We start from the raw sequence: 21991 nt of genomic DNA on the forward strand, positions 1-21991 counted from the left end.
CCCTGATTTTAAAGGTTGCTTTTAATAGTAAGACTATAGCCTTTGCCTACTATATGTCGAAATTTTTTCCCCCAGTTTGTCATTTGTCTTTCCATTTTCTTCATGATGTTTTAAAATTTTCATATAAACTTCAAAAAATTAACTATGAAATATTTTCTTTTCTCACTTCTTCCAGTACTTCTCTGTCAAAAAGCCCTTCTCTCCAAGGTGAGCGCTTCTATTTTAACAGGGTGATCATCGAAGTTCTCTTTGAAGGTGTGACATTAGAGCACAGAACTGGAAGAACAAGAAGCCAGCCACACACATATTTGAGGCAAAACCATTATAAAGGGAATATTAAAAGAAACTCTTCCCTTAAATATTGAGATTTCTTATTTCTATTTAACTGTGCCCAGAACTTCCTGAACACAAGTGAAGAGTGTTAATCTAAGTTTTCCTTTTTGGTGACATTTGTGGAAACAGGTTTGTTATTAGTTTCATAAGATGACCTGGGTAATCTCCATATTTATCTTATTCTGCAACAAATTATATTTAAAATTTTCAATTGACTTATGAAAAACCTATAGGGTGGGGTTAACTTTTTGAACACTTTCTCAGATAATGGTCTATGTAAGTTTTCTGCCCTATTTATATCAATTTTGTTCATTTGTAATTTTCTAGAATTCAGTCGATTTTATTTGGAGATGCTAAGGAGTAGCATGAAAACCTAAGAAATCTCTATGTCTGAATACACAGTCTGAGCCATTACTCCTTTTGTATTTGTTTTTGCCCAAAGGCCATTGTTAAGAATTATATATTCAATACAAGGGTTTTCTTTTTTCTAATTTATTTATTTGGTTGTGTTTGTTTCTTGAGATGTATTTTTTCCCTCCTGTCATTTGGGTCGAATGATTAGTTTATTTTTTTCCTCATTTAATAATAAATGCATTAAGCTTGTATATTTACATTTGATCTCAGCTATTTTCATTTCTCTTAAGTCTAATTTGTAAAGTTCTTGTTCTCTTTAATATTTAAACTTTTTTTTTTTGACAAAATAGTTGTTTCTAAATGTCCACTATTTGGGGTTACTTGGGAAGAAAAGAATAAGTTAATTTTTAGTTCTATTACTTTTTATGTTAAAAAAAAGTATCCTAAATTTTGTTTTTTATAGTTTTTAGTCTTGTTGTAGCTCAGCAGCAATCTGATCAACTGAAATTATGAGCAATTTTTGTGATATATTCTATAAATATTTAAGACAGTCCTGGTGTTACAACTTATTAGGTAGACATTTCTTGTTTTTTGACTAACAACCTGTCATGGATTAATGGTTTCTCATAATAATGTTTCCATCTCTGTATTAGCAACAGTTCTAAGATGTTTTCTTTTTGGTGAGGAAGATTGGCCTTGAGCTAACATCTATTGCTAATCTTCCTTTTTTTCCTCTCCTCCCCAATGCCCCAGTACGTAGTTGTGTATCCTAGTTGTAGGTCATTCTACTTCTTCTATGTGGGATGCTGCCATAGTAGGGTTTGGTGAGTGGTGCTAGATCCACTCTCAGGATCCAAATTGGCAAGTCCTGGGCCACCGAAGTGGAACGTGTGAGCTTAACCACTCAGCCATGGGGCCAGCCCCAAGAATTTTGATTTTCTAATTTATTGCATTAAGTTTACTGACTTTTGGACCTCTAGTATGGAATACATCTGTTATCAAAATGAATTTCTTTGTCCTTTTAGTGCTGTGCCTTGAAGTTAACTTTGGCACTTACACTGTTACCTGCGATTTCTTCTATTTAATGTTTACATCTCTGTTTATTCTTCAATTTTACCTCGTATTTTGTTCAGAAGGGGATTTTTGTAAAGAATGTAAAGCAGTGTCATGGAGAGAGACAGCCTTTAGATACAGATGGCTCTGGGTTTGATTCCTGTTCTATAGTTTACTGACCATGTGGGTTTGCATAAGTCATTTAAATTTTCACAGGTCTCTCTTTACTCACTTTATCTAACTTACCATACTTCCTGGCACATATTAAACACTCAATAAGTGACAGCTATTTTCATATATCCTGGGACTAGATTTTTTAAATCTGAGTGTCTTTGCCTTTTAATTAAAGAACTTAGCATATTTACATGCTATTCAAAGTCTTATTTTTAATCATCTTATTTTATACCATGTAAATACTCATATTTTTCTCGGATTTTATTTGCTCTTATTTCATGACCTCATATCAAATACTATAGTGCAAAACACTGTGTAGGCAAAAGTAGAAGACAAACACTCTACTTTTAATTGTGCTAGTAGTAAACAATTTTTGTGGTGGTAGTCTACTTCAAAATTGCTTTTTCACTGCAAACAATCCGACAATACACAAAGAGGAGGTTCCTCAAAGCCATCTATTCTATCTGACCCTAACTATGGCTGGCTAATTCAGGAGGGAATTTCTCTCTCCTTGGAGTTGTGGGATCTGAGTCATGGGTGAAGGTGCAAGGAACTCAACCTGCTTATGTCCCAGAGCCATCCTTATTTTTGTCTTGGCTGTTTCCAATCTCCTCTGAATCTGTGATTTCTTCCCTTTCTTCCCAATACATTTCTGTTTTGCTTAAAATGGTCAGGACCGGTTGCTCCTGCTGACAATCAAAAGTACCTTATACAGATGAGTAATCTTAAATCGTCTCATTTGACTTTCTAAACCGTATGTCTAATGTTTGAGTTCTTACTGTTGAATCATTAGTCTGTATGTGGAGTGTATCTTTGAAGGTACTTATCAAGAATAATTAACTTTTAATTTTGAAATCCTTGCATTATTTGTTTACCTTACATATTTGACAACCAGTAGGGCACAGGGATCTTTAATTATAATCTTATCTTCTCAAAGATCTATAGATAATGCCTTACTGTTACACAGACATTCAGAGGCCCAGGTAAACTGGACATTCTGTCAAGATGTCACCTGCGTACTTTGTTTCACAGGTAATTCCTTCTGGTTTGGGATCCACTGTAGTGCTAGAGCGGATAAGGGTTGAGGCTTTTTATTCTGATTCACTGCCCCTAGCTGAATTGTTGTCTCTGATTTCTTATCAGTTTGTTTAGATGTTCACTCCTTTTCTACAGAGAAGATATTTTGCATGCATTCACTGCCATCATAAACAGAGTATGAAACTTTATGTTGTATATAATTTTCTGTATACTATGATGTTTTGACATCTTAAAAAACCTTTCTGGCTGACAAGACTGCCCCTCCAGGGACTAGCATGCCTTTGATATGCAAACTAGCCAATACAGAGCCAAATCTCCTCTATCTGGCTCCTGCACCCCAAGAAGCTAGTCCTCTGCCTTAAGCATCTCAGGACCAAGTACCAGGCACTTAGTTAGAGACTATGCCTAGAGCCCAAAGCCCACTCGAAATTATTCAAACTAGTCAATCCTAAACTGTTTACCCTGTCAGGCCTTGCTTTCCTGTGGAAACCCCAATAAAGGTGGTGGCCTAAGCACTCCTTGTTCCTATTTTCTGCCTCCTGACCACCCTGGTGTTTTTCCACATGGCCCTGCATGGCATGCAGCACCACACCTCCTGCCTCGAGGACCTGTGAGTATAACAAACTTTTGTTTTCTGGAGCCTCTCCTGTGTCTTCTCCTATAGCTGCAGCTGACTGATCATCTCAGAAAAGAATACAAAACAATCTTCTTCCCACCGTCTTTCTCAACTTACTATTTTAAATAGTGTTGGGGTTAAAGTAATAACCCATAACTGGACACTACCCAAATTCTTCAATACAAGAATAAAGAATACATTGTGGGGTATTTACACAATAAAATACCATCCTGTAATGAAAATGAGCTACAAGTACATACATAGTGTTGAACAAATAAAGCCAGACACACAAAGAAGTATGGGTTACATGATTCTATCTACATAAAGTACAAAAATGAGCGAAACTACGCTATGCTGTTTTAAGTCAAGAAAGTAATTATCCTTTGGCGAGGGGGTTGGGCAGTGACAGGAAGAGGGCCTGAGAAGCCTCTGTGGTGCTGATAATGTTCTATTTCTTAATACAGGGGAAGTATTCATTTTGTGACAATTTGTCAAGCTGTATGTATGTTTATGAAATGTGCACTTTTCTATATGTGTATTATATTTTACTAAAAGTTAACAACAATATGTGGTAGATATATTCAACAGACTATTATTCAGCCTTAAAAAGAAAGGAAATTCTGACAGATGCTACAACATGCATGTACCTGGAGGATATTATGCTAAGTGAAATAAGCCAGACACAAAAGGGCAAATACTGTATGATTCCACTTCCATGAGGTGCCTAGAGTAGTCAAATGCACAGAGACGGAAACTGGTAGTTGCCAGGGGCATGGGAGGAAAGGGGAATGGGGAGTTGCTGTCTAATGGGTACATCAATTTTGCAAAATGAAAAGATTTCTGGAGAATGGTTGTATAAACAATGTGAATGTACTTTACTGAACTGTACACTTAAAAATGGTTAAGATGGTACATTTTATGTTGTGTGTATTTTACCATAATTTACCATTATTTTTAAAGTTAACAACAAACTGGTTTTTGCCAGGAAAGGACATATGCAATCATATTAGAACTACATAAAATTAAGAACTATATATAAGAACTATATAAAATTAAGAGCAAACAGGTAATGACCTGTAGGAGACGTTCGGTAAAAAATATGCACTTCAGAACATAGACATAGAGACAATTACATTGGCTGACTACAAACAAGGGGACACAGCCTGTACAAAGGAAGATGAGAGAGGGAGGTCACGTCATGCACTCTAAAACAGTTCTTAGCTGTATTCTAGATAGTTACCAACTTTGATATAAAAAGTATTATGATGATTTGATGAAGTACTCACTTATTCCACAGGACAATATTTTCTTTATTTCAAGATAAGAAGAATGAAAATCAAAGGGAAAACCTACTTTCCGTATAATTCGAAACTACTTGATATAAGAAAGCCGAAAGTAAAAGACAAAAACATCTTATTCCTATTTGTTATTTGTTAATTTTTCATGTTAGAATCTCAATACACAAGCCTCAAATAAAGGATTAAAATAAAATGAGAAACTGTTATTTAAGTACTTATTCAACCTACCTATTTGTTCCCCTAAGATCAGGCACTGTTTTGGGATTGGAGCTCCAAATACCATTCCCCGAAGTTTATCCATTGGAGGAGCTTTATTTTGAAGGCCGCCAAACTTTCCATTACTTCGAATGCGATCTCCATCTCTGGTCAGCAGTGTAGGACAGTGTGTAATTTTAACAACCTATTGTGGGTGAATGGATATTAATTAGTGAGTCTATAAAACTTATTTCAATTGTTTGAAGAAAGGGGAAATCATTTAAGGGTTCTGAGATTAGAAATGACATGATCATGGTAGTATTTCCACAAAATTAAGAAGCTAGTGATGTATAAGATGAACTGGGGGAAAAAACCAGAGGCAGGGAGATAAATTAGATTACTTCTTGAGCGTTAGCCTAAACTAGAATAGTGACAATGCAAATGAAAAAAAGGGAATTTTACAGCTTGACTGATAAGAGGAAGGGGGAGAGGGACATCCAGAGCTGTGTGCTGCTGAACCCAAGGCAGCGTCCCCAGCTCTCAGTTCTGCTGTTAGACAAGTGTTCTCCAGATGAGTAGAGGACAGCAAAAGAGTATCAGACTGAAGAAAAACACACTGAAAAGCATAGGGCTGAATCTGCAGAGGACAACACTACTATTCCACCTGTGGAAAGAAAAAGAGCTCGTAATTTGAGAGTTAGGGGAACTAGAATTATGTAGTAAAACCTATGTCATGGAAACGGTTAGTCAAGAATTAAATTCTTCAGGGAAGTCTGAAAATAAAAGAAAAACACTGGATTTAGTATTTCATGATCTTTAAGAATATTCTTTCAAAAAAGGTCTAGGAAACATACAAAAATAAAATGTTCAAATTTCACTGGTAACCATAAGTGGAACTGGAATAACTGGAAGTGGAATTCAAATGAGACATTTTCACTACTCAAAATGTTAACTCCCCCCGCCCCCATATAGCGTGTTGAGAGAGAGATGGAGAAAGGGTCTTGTACTAATTAATCTGCTCTGAGATAGCCCTTCTCAAGGAAATGTGACAAGTGTTAAAAAGCTTAACATTTTGTTTGACCCAGCAATTCCACTTCTAAGAATGTATTCTAAAAAAAAAATCACAGATGTGAACTGTGCACTGAAACATTGTTTTAATAATGAAAAATATGAAATGTACAGTCTCAATAAGTTACATAAATTATGGCACATCCACGTAAGAACACAGAATGCAACATTAAAAAATTGACTGAAGAAGAATACTATAACTTGACATGTAAAAACACCTAATTCAATCTAATTTTGGCGATTAGTCTCTGAATTATAAAAATAAGAGATTAAACAAAACTTTATTTTTTTTTTTAAATGAAAAAGTAATAGGATATGTAATAGAAAATCATGACTAGTGTTTATTCTTTTAATATAATTCCAGGGATACTTTACAGATGTTTTCCCACCAAACTGGGTATTTAAAAACCAAATTTAAATGCATTAGGATGTCTGAAGAAAATCTATGGTCAATTCTTTGGTAAAATGAATCTTTTAGTAAAAAAATCACATCTTGCTTTCTTAGTTTTAACGGTCTAGAAGTGAACATTACAAATACAAACTGGATTAATGTACTACCCATTTATCAGGATTCAGGCAATGTTTTTAAGGATTTAATGCCATTTTAAATAAGTAACACATTCAAGTTTACACAGTTGTCTACTCTCTTGTTAAGAGACAACAATGTTAAGTTATAAACCTCTGGAAGAAAGGACAGTTTGGCTCCTCTTTTATAACAATTCTGGAAATATTCGTTGTACAACAATGTGAAGGTACTTAACACTACTGAACTGTACACTTAATGGTTAAGATGGTAAATTTTATGTGTTTTTTACCATCATTTACCATTAAATCTTATGATTCTAACTCACTAAACACTCATATTAGGACAAAAACGGTCACAACAGTTTTTTGCAAATTCAGTGAGTGAACAGCAGTGCTACAGCTCTGGCAATGCTTATTCACAACTGCTGTAAGGACCAGCAAGGGGTGGACAAGGGGCTGTAGTAGTATAAACGCCATCAAGAATTTAGGAAGAGAAAATGACAACGACTACTGAAACCTAACAATGTTACCAAAGGATGCCATAAAAGCCTTTTCTCAGAAGAGCTTTAAAACATTATTTAATTGGTGGAGTTAGATATGACTTCATTCAAACTTTGGAATCAGAGCAATTAGCATGTGCCATACCAATTACGAGGAACAAACACAGTACCTGCTTTTGAAACATAAGCTCTATAACATTTTTTTTGAAGCTATGGATTGGTGTATTTCATCAGTTTTAAAAAGTTTTCAGCATTAGTTCTTCAAATATTGCCTATGATCCTTTTCCCTTTCTCTTGGCACTCTGTTTAGACTTTTTAAAAAGATTTTCTCATTCTATCCTCCATGACTATCAGCCTCTCTCTTTGATTCCTTCTCTCTGGGCTGCAGTCTGGACAATTTTTCTGACCTACCTTCCAATTCACTAATTCTCTATTAAGCTGTTAAACCCATCCAGTGAATATTTAATTTTTATTAAATTTTTTATTTTTAGAAGCTCTATTTGATTTTTTCAAGTCAACTTGCTCTTATACTCAACACTTTTATTTCTTAAAATATATTAAACATATTTTTAAAATATTTGCTCTTTATGGAAATTATTTCAGTTTTAAGATAAAGGTAAATTCTTCCAAAAAGAATTTGCGTTTGTTCCGATCAGACATCTAAGGGTGAAGTCCAGCACCATAGGAAATCAAATGCTTTCTTTGAGGCTTTTCAGACCATTCACAAATTATGAATGCAGCATGCAAAAAGACATGAGAGCCCATCTGTTTATATTGATGAATTCTCTAGGCAAACAGTTTAATTTTTTTCCTTTTCCACTTAGTGCCAAAGTTCGAGAGGCAATTTTCTTGCAATCTCAAGAGGCACTTGGAGTTGAGACAGAAGTGGCAAGTTTATTTCTTTGTGCACCCTTACACTAAAGTTTAGCCCTTATGGGGGTTCCAAGTTTATTGGGAAAGGGGTCTTCCATCAGATTTGTCACTCTGGTGAAAGCCCAGGGTTTTGTCTCCCACTCTCTGAGCTTCTCAAGGGAGTGAAAATTGATGCTCAAGTTCAATTAGTTTGACAAATGTTCTCAAGGCAAAATCTGGCTTCAGTGTTCTGTTTATCTTTCTGGGTCCCCACCTTCACTTGGAATCCTTACTTTCCCGTCAGTTCACACATTAAGATACACATCTTGACATAGAGACAGAAACAGCCTTTTGAAATAGCCTTTTAGCTCCTCTCTGCTGGAATTCCCTCTGGCTGAACTGTCTAGTCCACCTCTGTACAACCCTCAGTGCCTAGCACTGTGCCTAGTGGTGTGCTGGAGCCAGCATTTACTGGGTCATGAGAACCAGGTCTCCTGAATGCCTCATTCAATGACTGCACACAGGCAGCTAGAAATCACCCATGATTTGAGTATTTAACTATGGGGACTGGCAAAATCTACAAATCAGGGTCCCACCATCAGACTTCCCAGAGCTGGCTGTCCAACATTTAATAGTATACCACTGCGTCTCATACACAAAGTGTTCAAATAATTGATGGAACTAACTAAATCGTCCAGTTATTACCCAATTTGTTAACTCTATCCCCATTAGTAAGCTTCTCATCTTCTACTAATAGATTCCATGTTGTCATAACATTTAGTGGATATGGTTTCTATTCCATAATTCAGGATATATAAACACACTAACCATCACTAGAATATGGTAGCTCCCCCATCCACAACTGTTTTCTGGTATAGTATATTACAGCCATTATTAGGTTCACAAGGAACCATTCATGAAGACACTAAATACTATTCCCCAATTACTTAATTTCCAATAATCTCACTAATCTAGCTCTCCTAAATTCAAGATGCATTTATTATTTCTTCTTAACTAGGCCCAAAGAAAAACTGCTCTGACTAGTTCTAGTTCTGTCATGAATTAGTAGTGTGACTTGGTATAGGTCCATTATTTGTTTTGAACTTAAGGTTTCTCATCTAGAAAGTGAGAGTAGATGATTTCTAAGGTTCCCATGATTCGAGAATACACTATTTATAGATACTGGCTCCGATTTTAAACTGGCCTCTGTTTTCTCTTCTATAACCACAAACATTCTTATTTTCAGTTATAATAATTTGCAATCATATAACGTTTTCCATATATGTTTACCACCTGCCATTTCCAAGCCCCCAACACCACACTTACTAAACTTAATACTTCTTGTGTATCAAAGAATTTAAGACCTTTGGATCTCAGATCCAAAGAGATCTTTCCTTTACTGAAACTTTACCATACTCCAAGCTCTTTGCTTAATGCTTTATATGTATTATCCAGTGTTTACAAGAGCCCTCTGAAAGGTCCTCCTTTAGAGTAGATTTCCTTTCTTTTTTAAATTAAAAGTAATATAGAAGTGATAATCCTTCTTAATATATCCAACAGTATACAACATATTCTCCCAGTTTGCTTAAAGTACATAAGCTTATTTTTAAAAAGGGCATCATCTTAAGCATTATCATTTCACAATTTTTCAACAAAATGATATACTTTGTACATCTTCTTTGTTAGGATACATGAAACTATTACATTTTTTTAATAGCTACATACTACTCTATGTATAAATTACTATAATAGAGTTGTCTAATCCTAACTGATAGACATTTATACTGTTTCCCAAGTTTCCCATTAAAAACTCATTAATATTCTAATGCATATTCTTCTACACATCTGTGTGTACTTATGGGAGCGTGTCTGTAAGACAAATTACTTTAATACCTTGTTATGGTATAAAGATGGCTGCAAATTCTTTGCTCCTTTTCCCAGGGAGTAGAGAGAGTCTATTCCTGACCCCTACCACCCACCCTTAGATTTGGACTGGCCAGATTCTGACCAACCAAATGTACTTTCTGAGGCTGGGACTTAAAGAGACCTCCAGCTTCTGCCTTCGCAATGCTTGGAACACCTCTCCTTAGATCCTAGACGCCATTTGAAAAAGCCCAAGCAGCCACAAGAAGAGGCTCACAAGATGAGATCCAAGTCTGCCTGCCTACAGCCCTGGCTGAGTGCCTAGCCAGCAGCCAGTATCAGCTAGCCAGTATGAATGCGAGATAAAGTAGGAACTAATTCATTTTCAAAAATAATTTCAAGGAAATACTTCCAACCTAGGACTTGCTGGGTTAGAAAACTGTTCTTCATCCTTAGCAAGTTTAGCTAACAGAATGCTCTTTTTCACTTTAAAGATATTACTTTTCCTTTTTCTCCCCAAAGCCCCCCGGTACGTAGTTGTGTATTTTTAGTTGTGGGTCCTTCTAGTTGTAGCATGTGGGATGCCGCCTCAGCGTGGCCTGATGAGTGGTGCCATGTCTGTGCCCAGGATTCAAACTGATGAAACTCTGGGCCACTGAAGTAGAGCAAGCAAACTTAACTACTCGGCCATGGGGCCAGACCCCAGGATGCTCTTTTTTTTGAGGAAGATTAGCCCTGAGCTAACATCTGCTGCAAATCCTTCTGTTTTTGCTGAGGAAGACTGGCCCTGAGCTCACATCTTCCTCTACTTTATATGTGGGACACCTGCCACAGCATGGCTTGCCAAGCGGTGCCATGTCCGCACCTGGGATCCGAACCAGCAAACCCCGGGCCACAGAAACAGAACGTGCAACCTTAACCACTGCGCCACCAGACCAGCGCCTATCTATTAATATATTCTGCCCAATTTTATGCTGTTCATTAATTTGTAGTATTTAAATTGGTTTTGACAAAGTTACTTAATCATTTGTACATTTATCATAAAATGAAATTATTTCCATATAGGGCTTTAATACATTAAAACTTTAAAAATATACATTAAAATTGGAGCTACAAATTAAAAAAGAATTCAAATACATACCTCTTTTCTATAATGATTGGCAGCATCCAAATTATCCAAAATAATGGTGTCTCCTAACAGCATACCAAATACTAAAAAAATTCAATAAATGAATTTTTAAAATTATGACATCTTCTTTGATATTAAAATATTAATACAAAGTGCAAACTTTTCTTAGAAAGAATGCCACCATTAAAATTTTATTCAACAGTTTCCTCTCATAGGAAAAAATAAGAGAATTAAATATTTTTTAAAAATCACTTATGAACTAAGAACATAAATTTCCATAATCAGTAATTTATATATCTAGATAACAAAAGTAAAATCTATATAAAATAAAGTCACCATAATTTCCTTTACCTGTTTCACAATGTTCTACGTTATCTGAAAATGTTAACAAATCTCGGGCAAAGACTGGATCTCCAACGGGTTTAAAATATAATTTTCCATTTCGGTAATGAGGTAGAGGTCTGAATGAAAAGAAATTTTAAAAAACATTAAACAAAACACATATAACTTTTTAACTAAAAAAATATGTAATATGAAAAATATAAATATATTGTATATCATTGTAATCATTTAATCAACTCCCCATCCACAAGTGATACTCCTAAAGGATTGACTATTATGCCCTTAGAACTGAAAGCAATATGTACCATATTTAAAAATACATGATTAGTTTTATCTGTACTACTACCCTCAATTAGTTTGTAAAATCAATATAAACTGTTGTTTAGTTTGACAAGGAAAGGAGAAAAGCAGGCTTTAAGTTGAGAAAAGCAACTTTAAGTTGGGCCTACGTGAGGAAGCCAATGATATGACTGTCTCATGTGGAGAGCAGCCCTAGAATGAATGAGGGAAGGGCAACGCCCAAGCCTTAGACACTTGTGAGAGAGGCAGTTTAGTACCCTGGCTCCTGTCCCTCTCACACAGTGTACAGAAGGAGCATAAAGCCCAGAGATAACAATGAGAACCAACAGATGGCAGTAGACTTGGGTGTCAGGGCCTTTCCCAAACCTTGAAGGTAGGAGTGCTAGGGACGTGGTGGCTCTAGGAGCCAGCTGACTCAATCTCAGTAAGAGGCACGATATCAGGAATAGAGAGGATAACTAGTTTCTGGAGCAAACATTAGCCCTAAATACCAATACTTTCCCTAAACCAAGGATTTTTAACTTGGTCTTGAGGGATTATGGAGATAAAAGAAATTATTTTCACAAAACGTATTATTCTTATCAACACAGAAATTATGATCTGACAGGATTTCCTAATCCTTAAAGTGGGTACTGACTAGCAGCAGAATGAGAGATTTAAGAAGCATACAGATTTGAGTTCAAATTCCAGCTGTTTCCCCTATTTTTAGATTACAAAATGAAATAAATACTATTTTAGTGACATAGTAGACTCTTAACATAGGCTCTCATTCTCCTTCAAGTCCCCATTCCTATTCAATGGCAGGCCTTACAGGGTTTTGCTTAGGGATCTGAGAAAAATCATTGGTCAACCCTCTGTTATATGTTTTATTTTTTTTGTTTTGTTACCATTCCTTCCAGTCTTTTAAGGTGGATTTTAAAAAATAGTCAAAATCAGAGTACACATACAATATTTAAAAAGTGAATTAAAAAAGCCTAATTGGTTTGCAGTTATTCCCTAAAAATATATTTTGAAAAATAGATGAGCAAATAATTACTTAAAAACACCAGATTTATACAGTAGTCCCCCAGTATCTGCAGGGGATACAATAAGACCCCTCGTGGATGTCTGAAACCATGCACAGTACTCAATCCTATATATACATACACACATTGTTTTTTCCCATTCATACATACCTATTAGGCATAGTAAGAGATTAATAACAATAATAATAAAATAGAATAACAATATACAGTCATGTTCTGCATAATAACAAACCACATATACAATGGCGGTCCCATAAGATTAGAACCATATAGCCTAGGTGTGTAGAAATGTATACCATCTAGGTTTATGTAAGAATACTCTATCATGTTCACAAGACGAAAAAGCCTAATGACGCATTTCTCAGAAAAGTATCCCTGTCAAGTAATGCATGAGTGTACTATAATAAAAGTTATATGAATGTGGTCGGTCTCTCTCAAAATGTCTTATGAGACTGTACTCACTCTTCTTATATGATGTGAGATAATAAAATGCCTACGTGATGAGATTAACTGAGGTGAACGACGTAGGCACTGTGACGTTGCGTTAGGCCAATGGACCTTCTGACAATAGTCAGAAGGGTCATCTGCTTCCGGACCGCAGTTGACCACTGAGAACTGAAACTTTGGAAAGCGAAACTGAGGATAAGAGGGGCAGTAGTGTATTAAAATAAGGATGGAACATCCTAACTAGATGGTTTCTTACATGTCAACTTTGTTGCTGGCAGTTCCAATAAAGACCCTCTCTACCTAAATGATGGCTGCTTATTTTCATAGGACACAAACAGGACAAAAGACATGTATATCTACCCTTACTCCAAATAAAGGTGCTCCATACTTTGTTAATGATAATGACATCTTATAATCCTTCCTGTCCCAAAGGCCAAAATTTGCTTTGGGTTTGTGTGTGTATGCATTTGTGTATGAATGTGTCATATATACAAATCACATTTAATTGGCAAATTAAACATGGCCAGCATGTATAATTGAATACAGTGAAATACTAATTTTAATGAAGTATGCACATTTGTGATGAAGGCAAAATAACTGTAGATGATTTGAGTCAGTTTGTTTCAGACATCTTTTAGAGAAATCATTTTTAAATTTAGTGCTTTGATTAAAAATAGAAAAGTTATTTCAGAAAAAATTACTACTTTCACTTTTTTCTAACCTTTTCCAATCTGGAAGAGTCTTCTTATAAATAGAATCAAGGGGCAACACCTGCTGACGACCTTGTGTTTCATCATAGATACGACGTGCAGCATCAGTGGTCAGGGTGACCACACAGTCCATGTCACTTGCTAGATGCCAAGAAATAACCATGGCAGCTCTATCATCTTCAATTTGTGCCAGGTGTGCAATCTATAACCCATTTTTAAAAGTCAAGTAAAAAAATTTTTAAATATATAAAATTTGATATTAAATATTTTAAAAGTCCAAGTGTAAACAGTAAAAAGACTTTTCTGAAATATTCATGTGAATTAGCAAAAAATTCTCAAGCTGTAAAAAATGTACTCGCTTTAATATATTAAACTGTCTACTTTGCTGTTAAATTTCAGAAACATTGTTCCACAGACTAAACTCCAGTAAATTTTGCAAAGATCAAATAAAAATATTTGGAATATTATCAGCTAACTAATGATGCACATTTTTTAACATTTAATATCTCTACTATTGGGATGTATCTTAATTGATAAAGTAATCATAAAATACATTAAAATAATATACACATACAATAATAAATGGAATTTTAGATTCAATTAAACACAAATACAGTAATATACCATATCCTTCTAAGTAAATATTTTACTCCAATACTATACTATTTCTTTCAGAAAACAAACCTAAATGTCACCAATAAGAATCGTTTCTTCTGCTTACAAAACCATTTTCAAGCTTAGGATAAACAGTCACTCTCCTATTTATGAAACTTTAGTTACAAACACTCTTGCTCAAAGCCCAACAAGGCTGAAGTTGGCCAACTTCAAAACCTCATTCATTGCACTGGTATGTATGGTCACGCTTACCCTTTATTCTTGATCTGGTAGCAAAAACCTGCCCTAGCAATGAAAATGTTGTGTGTCAGTGTTAAAAACATCATAATGTCTACCCTTGTATTCCAATTTTCTAGAAGTTAGTGGAAGAAAGATAAAAAAACAGACATGCATAGAAACTAGCACACGTAAATAAAGATGAAAAAAATATTACAGGGGCTGGACCAATGGCATAGTGGTTAAGTTCCCATGCTCTGCTTTGCTGGCCCAGGTTCACGGGTTCGCAACCTGGGTGCAAACCTACACTTGTCAGCCATGCTGTGGTGGCAACTCACGTATGAAGTGGAGGAAGATTGGCACAGATGTTAGCTCAGGGCTAATCTTTCTCAAGTGAAAAAAAGGAGGAGGATTGGCAACAGATTTTAGCTCAGGGTTAATCTTCCTCAGTAAAAAAAAAAAAAAAAGAAAAAGAAAAAAGTATGATAGCCAACAAAGGAAGACTCAGTACGTCAAACCAAATTAAGCGACTTCATTCTACTTCTGACTGTAAGTGTTTGGACAAGTTATCTATTCTGTGGTTGCTCACAAGCACCCTAATCTTATGACTGGGGTAATTATTTCTAAGTGAAGATATGCTTGGAAACTCTCATAGACTCCTTAACATTACATTTTCTCCTTAAACTTTCAGGTAACATGAAGTATATACAGTATTTTTTTTTCAAAAATCTAATCCTTTCTAAGACATGAACTCACTTTTTTTTTTTTCACCTGTGTACCATGGACAATGTTCTGTTCCTTCAAACTTTAACTACTTTTTCAGCTTTTTTGAGTCCACCCTAGCCATTTTCATGGATGTTACTACTACTTCCTCAGTTAGGGATGGGAAACGAATGGCACTTAAAAAAAAAAAAGGAATATAGATGGGATTTCAAGATATTTGGAATTAAGGAGGACACGACTAAAATATCCAAATTAATTGAGGTATTCTCAACATCAAAAATAAACAAAAGGTTTGGGTGAAAAACATTCCCTTCTCTCCTACTATATTGCCAGGAAGAAGTTTTTAAGAGGAATCAAGGAAGAAGATTAAGCATAATTTGGAGCGAGTGGAAATTTTCTCTTACTGGTTATGAGAGGGTTTTCACTTCTGAGAGGACAGAAGAGAAACCATATAAAATGATTTTCATAGATTTCCCCCAGATTGTCATGATATAATGAGGAATATTTGAATAGAAGACTTTAAAATATATTTCTTCTGCTAAAATTTATATTTTGGTAAAAATTTTACATATTGAGCAAGAATTTTATATTAAATGAACCACTGAAATGTGGTATGTTACTACCTGAAACTAGGCTAACTATAGATATTTATACACTTAGATTCATAGGACTACTTCTTTCTATAAAGATCGCTTCTTTCTAGAAATTGGTTCTGAGGAATAATGATTTAAAAAATTATATATTAGCATCTTGTTTTCCAATTTTTGAATTTACATTCTTAATTTCTCCATTTTCGCATTGGGGTTTGGATATTAACGTAACAGTTTCAGTAGTAAACCCTGCTCCACACTTCTAGAGTAAGCATTACCCCTATTTTCAGGGCACACTTTGCCTGTGAAATTAGGGAACCATTTACAGAGACTACCTTCTGACTCAGAAAGACCTGGGTTCACATCTAAGTTCTGTCTCTTACTAACCATATATCGACAAGATACTTAAGTTCTCTGAACTTCTATTTCCTCATGTAAAAACTAGAAATACTGTAAGAAGTTCATAGAGTGGTTGTAAAAGTAGAGTGATACACACAGGGAATAAAGAACAGTGATTGAATGGCACAGAGTTTAGAGTCAGACTGCCTGGGTTTGAGTCCTGGCTCTGCCACTTACTTGCTAGCTATGTAACCTTGAGCAAGTTTTTTAATCTCTGCATAACTCAGTTTCAGTTTCCTCAATTTTAAAACAGAGGTAAAAGCAGCAAGGTGAGATGCATATTAAATGTAAAGTTTAACAAGTAAAACACATGCATACATACCACAAACCTTTCATTAAAAATTGAAGGTGTTGGGAGAAAAAGCAGATGATAATCAAAATATAGACTGAAGAACCAAAACCTAGCTAACGAACTTACTAATAATTGCAAACAGGAATTCTGATGGAGAAAAAATATAAAATCAAATGTTCTGGATTGAATAATAGTAGGATAAAAATGAAAATCCAATTCATTTGACAAAAGGTAAAACCAAAGAAGGAAATAATAAAAGAAAAGAAGGAAGAATGGCACTGTTTCCCTTGGAGCAAATACGTATAAAGTTTTTGTTTGCTGTTGTTTTTTCTTAAGTTCTAGGAGCATCCAAGAATTCTCTCTGTAACAACATTACACTCAGAATTCAGAAAAATTCTGATCTTTCTCTCTCTTTTGTTGTCTCATTGAAGTCTGAGTCACATGTAAAGGTCTTGGCTACTTATATAGTCACATAACAGGAAAGCACCTCTAAGTAGACAACAAGCCTTGAACTAAGACATGCTAACAATTTCTGCCACAGCCCTCAACATTAATATGAATTACGGAATTAATTACGCATTTCAGTTTTAAATTCTGCCAAATCCTTATTATGGTAATGAAAGCAAGTAATTTATTGGAAAAAACTTAAAAGTACAAAGAAACTGACACTCCTTTAATATAATGTCATTTTAAAACGCATTTAAAACAAAACAAGATAATAAAATGTACTCCCTCTAAAAAGGCTTAAATACAAACCTTTCCCAAAACATCTCCACTGCCTTTAGTATAGTTTGGAAGAGTACATGATCTTCTAGGTTTTTTCCTTAGTTCTTCCTGTTCTGATGTCTTTCTTTTCAAAAGTGCTTCAATGTGTGGCATCTGTAATTCATAAGGAAAAATTAACTACAAGGGCAATTACTCTTGTACCAGGCAGCCCATAATGATAGCAGAGAAAAATCAACAATCTGGACAACTCAAGAACATAAAGTTACTAAGCAGGCATTACTTCAAAAGAATATGGTTACAATAATGTAAAGCTTCCATCTCACTGATTTTTTTCTATCTTAGTTAAGAAACGCACAACCTATAACCAGACTTCTCTTTGAAGCTGAGTTACACACACAAAAGAAAGTAAGTTTTAAAAAAACTATTGTCTTTTGTTACTTTCTCTCATTTTCTTTGCCACCTCATATACTGTTCATTACTTAAGCCTCTTCATTGCAGTTCTCTAGTTGGTGTACTATTCATTTCACTCATTGGTGTCACTACATTATAAATACAAAGTGCAATTTCCTTGAAAAGAGCACTCATCATTTTGTTAGTCTCCCTTAATGTCTGGTAAGTGACTAGACTATAATCCACATGCCTTGGTACCCAAAAACAATAGTGCCCATACAATCCTATTAAAATATGAATGATAAAAAAATTATAGGCTAGAATTTAATAAAAATAGAAATCTTTCACATATACTTGGAAACTATACCTGTTGTGTTGTAGGAATGTCAATATTATGTGCTTTTAGTTCATTTCTCAACTGGGCCTCTTTTAATTTTGCTTCTTCAACTTGGCCTAAAATTAAAAACAAAATTTTAAAAACTGCATGAATTTCTGATAGCCCCCTAAAATATAGTTTTTGATAAATATTTTCAATCCCTTTTATTTTTTCCTTCTAACAGCTGATGCTAAAATGAAAAATGTCAAGTCACTATCTTAGAAAGTCAAAATTAAACTAAAAATCTAAAATTAAGCTTCAGATCTAACACAAAAGATGCGAAACAAAATTAATGTGGTTAAGGGAGATATTATGATATTATACTGCAAACTCTAAGTAATCCTGGATGTTATTTAATCCTAATCCACACGACTATACATAATTTACACATAATTGCATGAGGTTGTTCTAAGAACCAAACAAGACTTTATAAAAACAATTTTCAGTGCTACAAATGATATATTATCTCATTACTTTACTTAGCTCCTATTATCCTCTAAATAGCCTTGATCTTGGATAGATATACAAAAATGAGTATACTTTGACACAGGCAGTACACATCTGTTGGTTAACATATCAAAATTTTAACTATGTAATTAACACAAAGCCAAAAATCACAGCAAAAAATCCGATATATGAAAAGGTAATAGAGCACAACTCAGCAAATGCCTTAATAGTACACAAACATTATCAAAAATTGTAGCCAACATTCTGCGTATTTATTCAAAAATAAATCAGATGTCTCTCTCAGTGAGTGTGCCCTGTACACCTCCAAAGTGTGACACTGCAGATGTTTTAAGTGAGCTATATACAGTCCTATCAATCAAATTAAAAATTAAGTTACACATCACTCCCTCACTGATACTGTCATCCAATATCTTTTGCCAGAAGCTGGAGCTAAATATAAACATTATTGTTATGTCAAAGGTCTTAAATTTCTACAGATTCAGATTTCTAACTTAAAAAAAATCTCAAATTTTTATAGGTAAGCAGGATACAGATTTATTTAAAATGAAGAAATACTTCATCTTAAGAAGATCAAATAATGAATAATAAAAACTATCATTACCACCTTTCTGCAGTTTACTTGTAAGTCCAGGAAAGTAGACAATGTTTGTGTTTCACGGTTTCAGCCTTCTGGCTTACCACTCCTCAAAGCATTAATTTTTTCACTACCTTTGAATACAAAATGACTTACACTTCATTTCATCAAGAAGCTGTTTGCTGGCTTCAAATAAACTTCTATACATTATAATAGATTTAGATAATTGGTCCTTTTCTTTAGTAAGTTCTGCCATTTGTTGCTGCTTCTTAACATCTAAGAAAAAACATTCAGATAATTTACTTCAAATAATTTTAAAATTGTGACTTTTCCAAAATATGTGATATAATTAGATAACTAATAAGCACCATGTAAATGGAAAGCAAAACAAGGTTATCTAGAGTACCATGAACATAACAGTTTAATCCTCTATTCTCCTAGAAACTTACCATTGTAAAACATAAACGGTAGGATATATGATTCTAATTTTCTTGATAAAGCTGGTAGCCGAGGCTCAAATATAATAAAATATTCGGTACTATCCCTTCCAGGACTATTTTCTGCCAGCACTAGGCTCTGTATAAAAAAAAAAGAGTAAGGAAAAGCAAGATTTAAAAAGGTATTTTTCAATGTATAAATGCTAGATATTGCATTGTGCTCGGTTTTCAAGTAAGTGGTAAATTTTAAAGGAAAAGGCATTGACTGACCCATAAGATTCATTAAACATTGATTAAAACATCACCAGCACCACCCAAGACACAAAACTTTTTACCCTTCTGTATTGGTTTGAAAGCCAAATGATCTTCTCAAAAAAGAGCTTATGCAAAAATTATATACAATTGAAAATTACAAGAGAAGTATCTTTTCTTTCAGACCAGAAATGTCATGGCCACTTATATCTTGACCTGCAAGACCTTCTTGATTCCAACCAGTAAGCTGAAGCAGTGAAACAGCTGATGGTGTGAAAGTTATAAAAACAATCACAAAGAAATTCACAAAGCCCAATGCTGAGTTTAAGTTACAGCTGTTACCATGGAAGTAGACCCACAAATCCCAGGTGACCAAACAAGAGGTCCTGAAAGCTCTAAAGATTTGTTTTTTTTAAGTTGTATTTTCTTCATTAACGTACACACAGAAAAACTTTTGATATACCCTAGTTTAAGACCATGGCATATAAAACTAGTAAATAATGCAAATCTAAGTATTTATATCCTAAATGATATTTTCAAACTTACTCTTTTGCTTTCTAGACTACAATCATACAATTCACAGATAGAGATAGAGAATTTTTAAAAATCTAAATCAATACCATAGAACAATCCATGAATAAAGTTATAAATTATAGCTAACAATTATTTTTTCCAAAGAACATAGAATACAAGACTCTCATTAAACTAATCTTCAATCCCACTTAGTTTCTGAAAGCTGTTTTCAATGTATTTACACGAATATAAATACATGTAAAAATAAAATACTGTTTGCCTTTAAAAAATAACTTATACTTTATACTTCAGCAATTTGCTTTCAGCATTCAATATGATTTGTTGATCAATTCAAGAGAATGTCTAGATACCAATTTTTAAAATTTATGCACATTATAGACTACGCTATAATGTCCTTTATCAGGGTGATGAACATTTAGTTTTTAGCTACTTTTTATAATAGTTTTAGCTAAATTTTTTAGCTATTATTTATAATAAAGCAAAGAAAGTATCTTTCAATACTTCTTTGTGTATTCTCTAGAACAGATAATGAGAAATATAATGACTTGTTAAAACAGTTTATTTTAATAGGTAGTATCAAATTTCCCTTCAAAAGGGCTGTACAGCTTCTCAGCATTAGTATATGAGAATAACCAGTTCCCCTGATGCTGGCCAACACTTAATATCAAGTATTTTTTTTCCTAAAAAGGTGAATTAAAAACAACCAGTCATTATTGTTTTAACTAGCATTTCCCTGATTGGTATTGAGGTCATGCTTCTTGTTTATTGTTCATTAATATTTTCTCTTCCATTAATTACCTGTTCATATTCTTTAGTCATTTATTTTTCTACTAGGGTTGTCTTTTTTCTATTGATTTGCAGGAAGTTCTTTAGGAGATTTTAAAAATATGTTCAATATATTAATCCTCTATTACATGTATATATAAAAAGGATACATGGGAACATTGCTACCCAATTTATCATCTTTAAACTTTTTCCTTTTTTATTATATAATCATAATGATTCTAGATACCTATCATTCAGTGTCAACAATTATCAACACATTGCCACTGTTCTTTTAATTCTGACTAGGATACGCTTATGATATAAAGAAAAGTTTTAAATTTTTATATAGTTAAATATAAAATCTTTTCCTTTATGTCTTGTTTAAGAAGGCTTTTCCTAACTCAAAGTTTTATAGTTTGTAATCTCTGATGTACAGCTTATCAAGAAAAAAGGATATACAGAATAACAGAAATTAAGAGGACTGAAGAATCCAAAACTGGATTCAAGTACAAAATGGAATTTGGAATATGAGAAGTGGACACATAGCAGAATGAAACTTAGACATCTCTTTCAGAAGTTTCCAGATCAAGTAGACAAATAATATAGAGAATCTGAATAACAAAATTAACAAACCTGAACAGTTATAAATTTAGATTATAACTTTAAAGAAAGCAATATACGTTCTTTTCAAGCAAACATGGAGCATTTACAAATACTGGTTGTTTTCTAAGGCCAGTGTTTTCTAAATATTCCTAATGATAAGAATCACCTGCTTGTCACAAATCAGATTCCACAGCCCTGCCCCAGACCCA

The 21991-nt window shown here is 34.1% G+C and overlaps 1 protein-coding gene across 1 annotated transcript in view; it reads right to left on the reverse strand.

Annotated features, from left to right (window-relative positions):
- Nucleotides 1-21991, reverse strand: part of SMCHD1 (structural maintenance of chromosomes flexible hinge domain containing 1) — a 136693-nt gene that overhangs the window by 13691 nt on the left and 101011 nt on the right. Inside the window, exons 38-45 of the mRNA XM_014832868.3 lie at nucleotides 19641-19767; nucleotides 19348-19467; nucleotides 18141-18226; nucleotides 17414-17536; nucleotides 13834-14024; nucleotides 11350-11459; nucleotides 11011-11081; nucleotides 5095-5266 (exon numbers count right to left, since the gene is read on the reverse strand). Coding sequence (XP_014688354.2) covers nucleotides 5095-5266; nucleotides 11011-11081; nucleotides 11350-11459; nucleotides 13834-14024; nucleotides 17414-17536; nucleotides 18141-18226; nucleotides 19348-19467; nucleotides 19641-19767 — 1000 coding nt within the window. The remainder of the gene's footprint in view (nucleotides 1-5094; nucleotides 5267-11010; nucleotides 11082-11349; nucleotides 11460-13833; nucleotides 14025-17413; nucleotides 17537-18140; nucleotides 18227-19347; nucleotides 19468-19640; nucleotides 19768-21991) is intronic.

Source organism: Equus asinus, chromosome 7, assembly GCF_041296235.1.
Source record: "Equus asinus isolate D_3611 breed Donkey chromosome 7, EquAss-T2T_v2, whole genome shotgun sequence".
Taxonomy (NCBI): domain Eukaryota; kingdom Metazoa; phylum Chordata; class Mammalia; order Perissodactyla; family Equidae; genus Equus; species Equus asinus.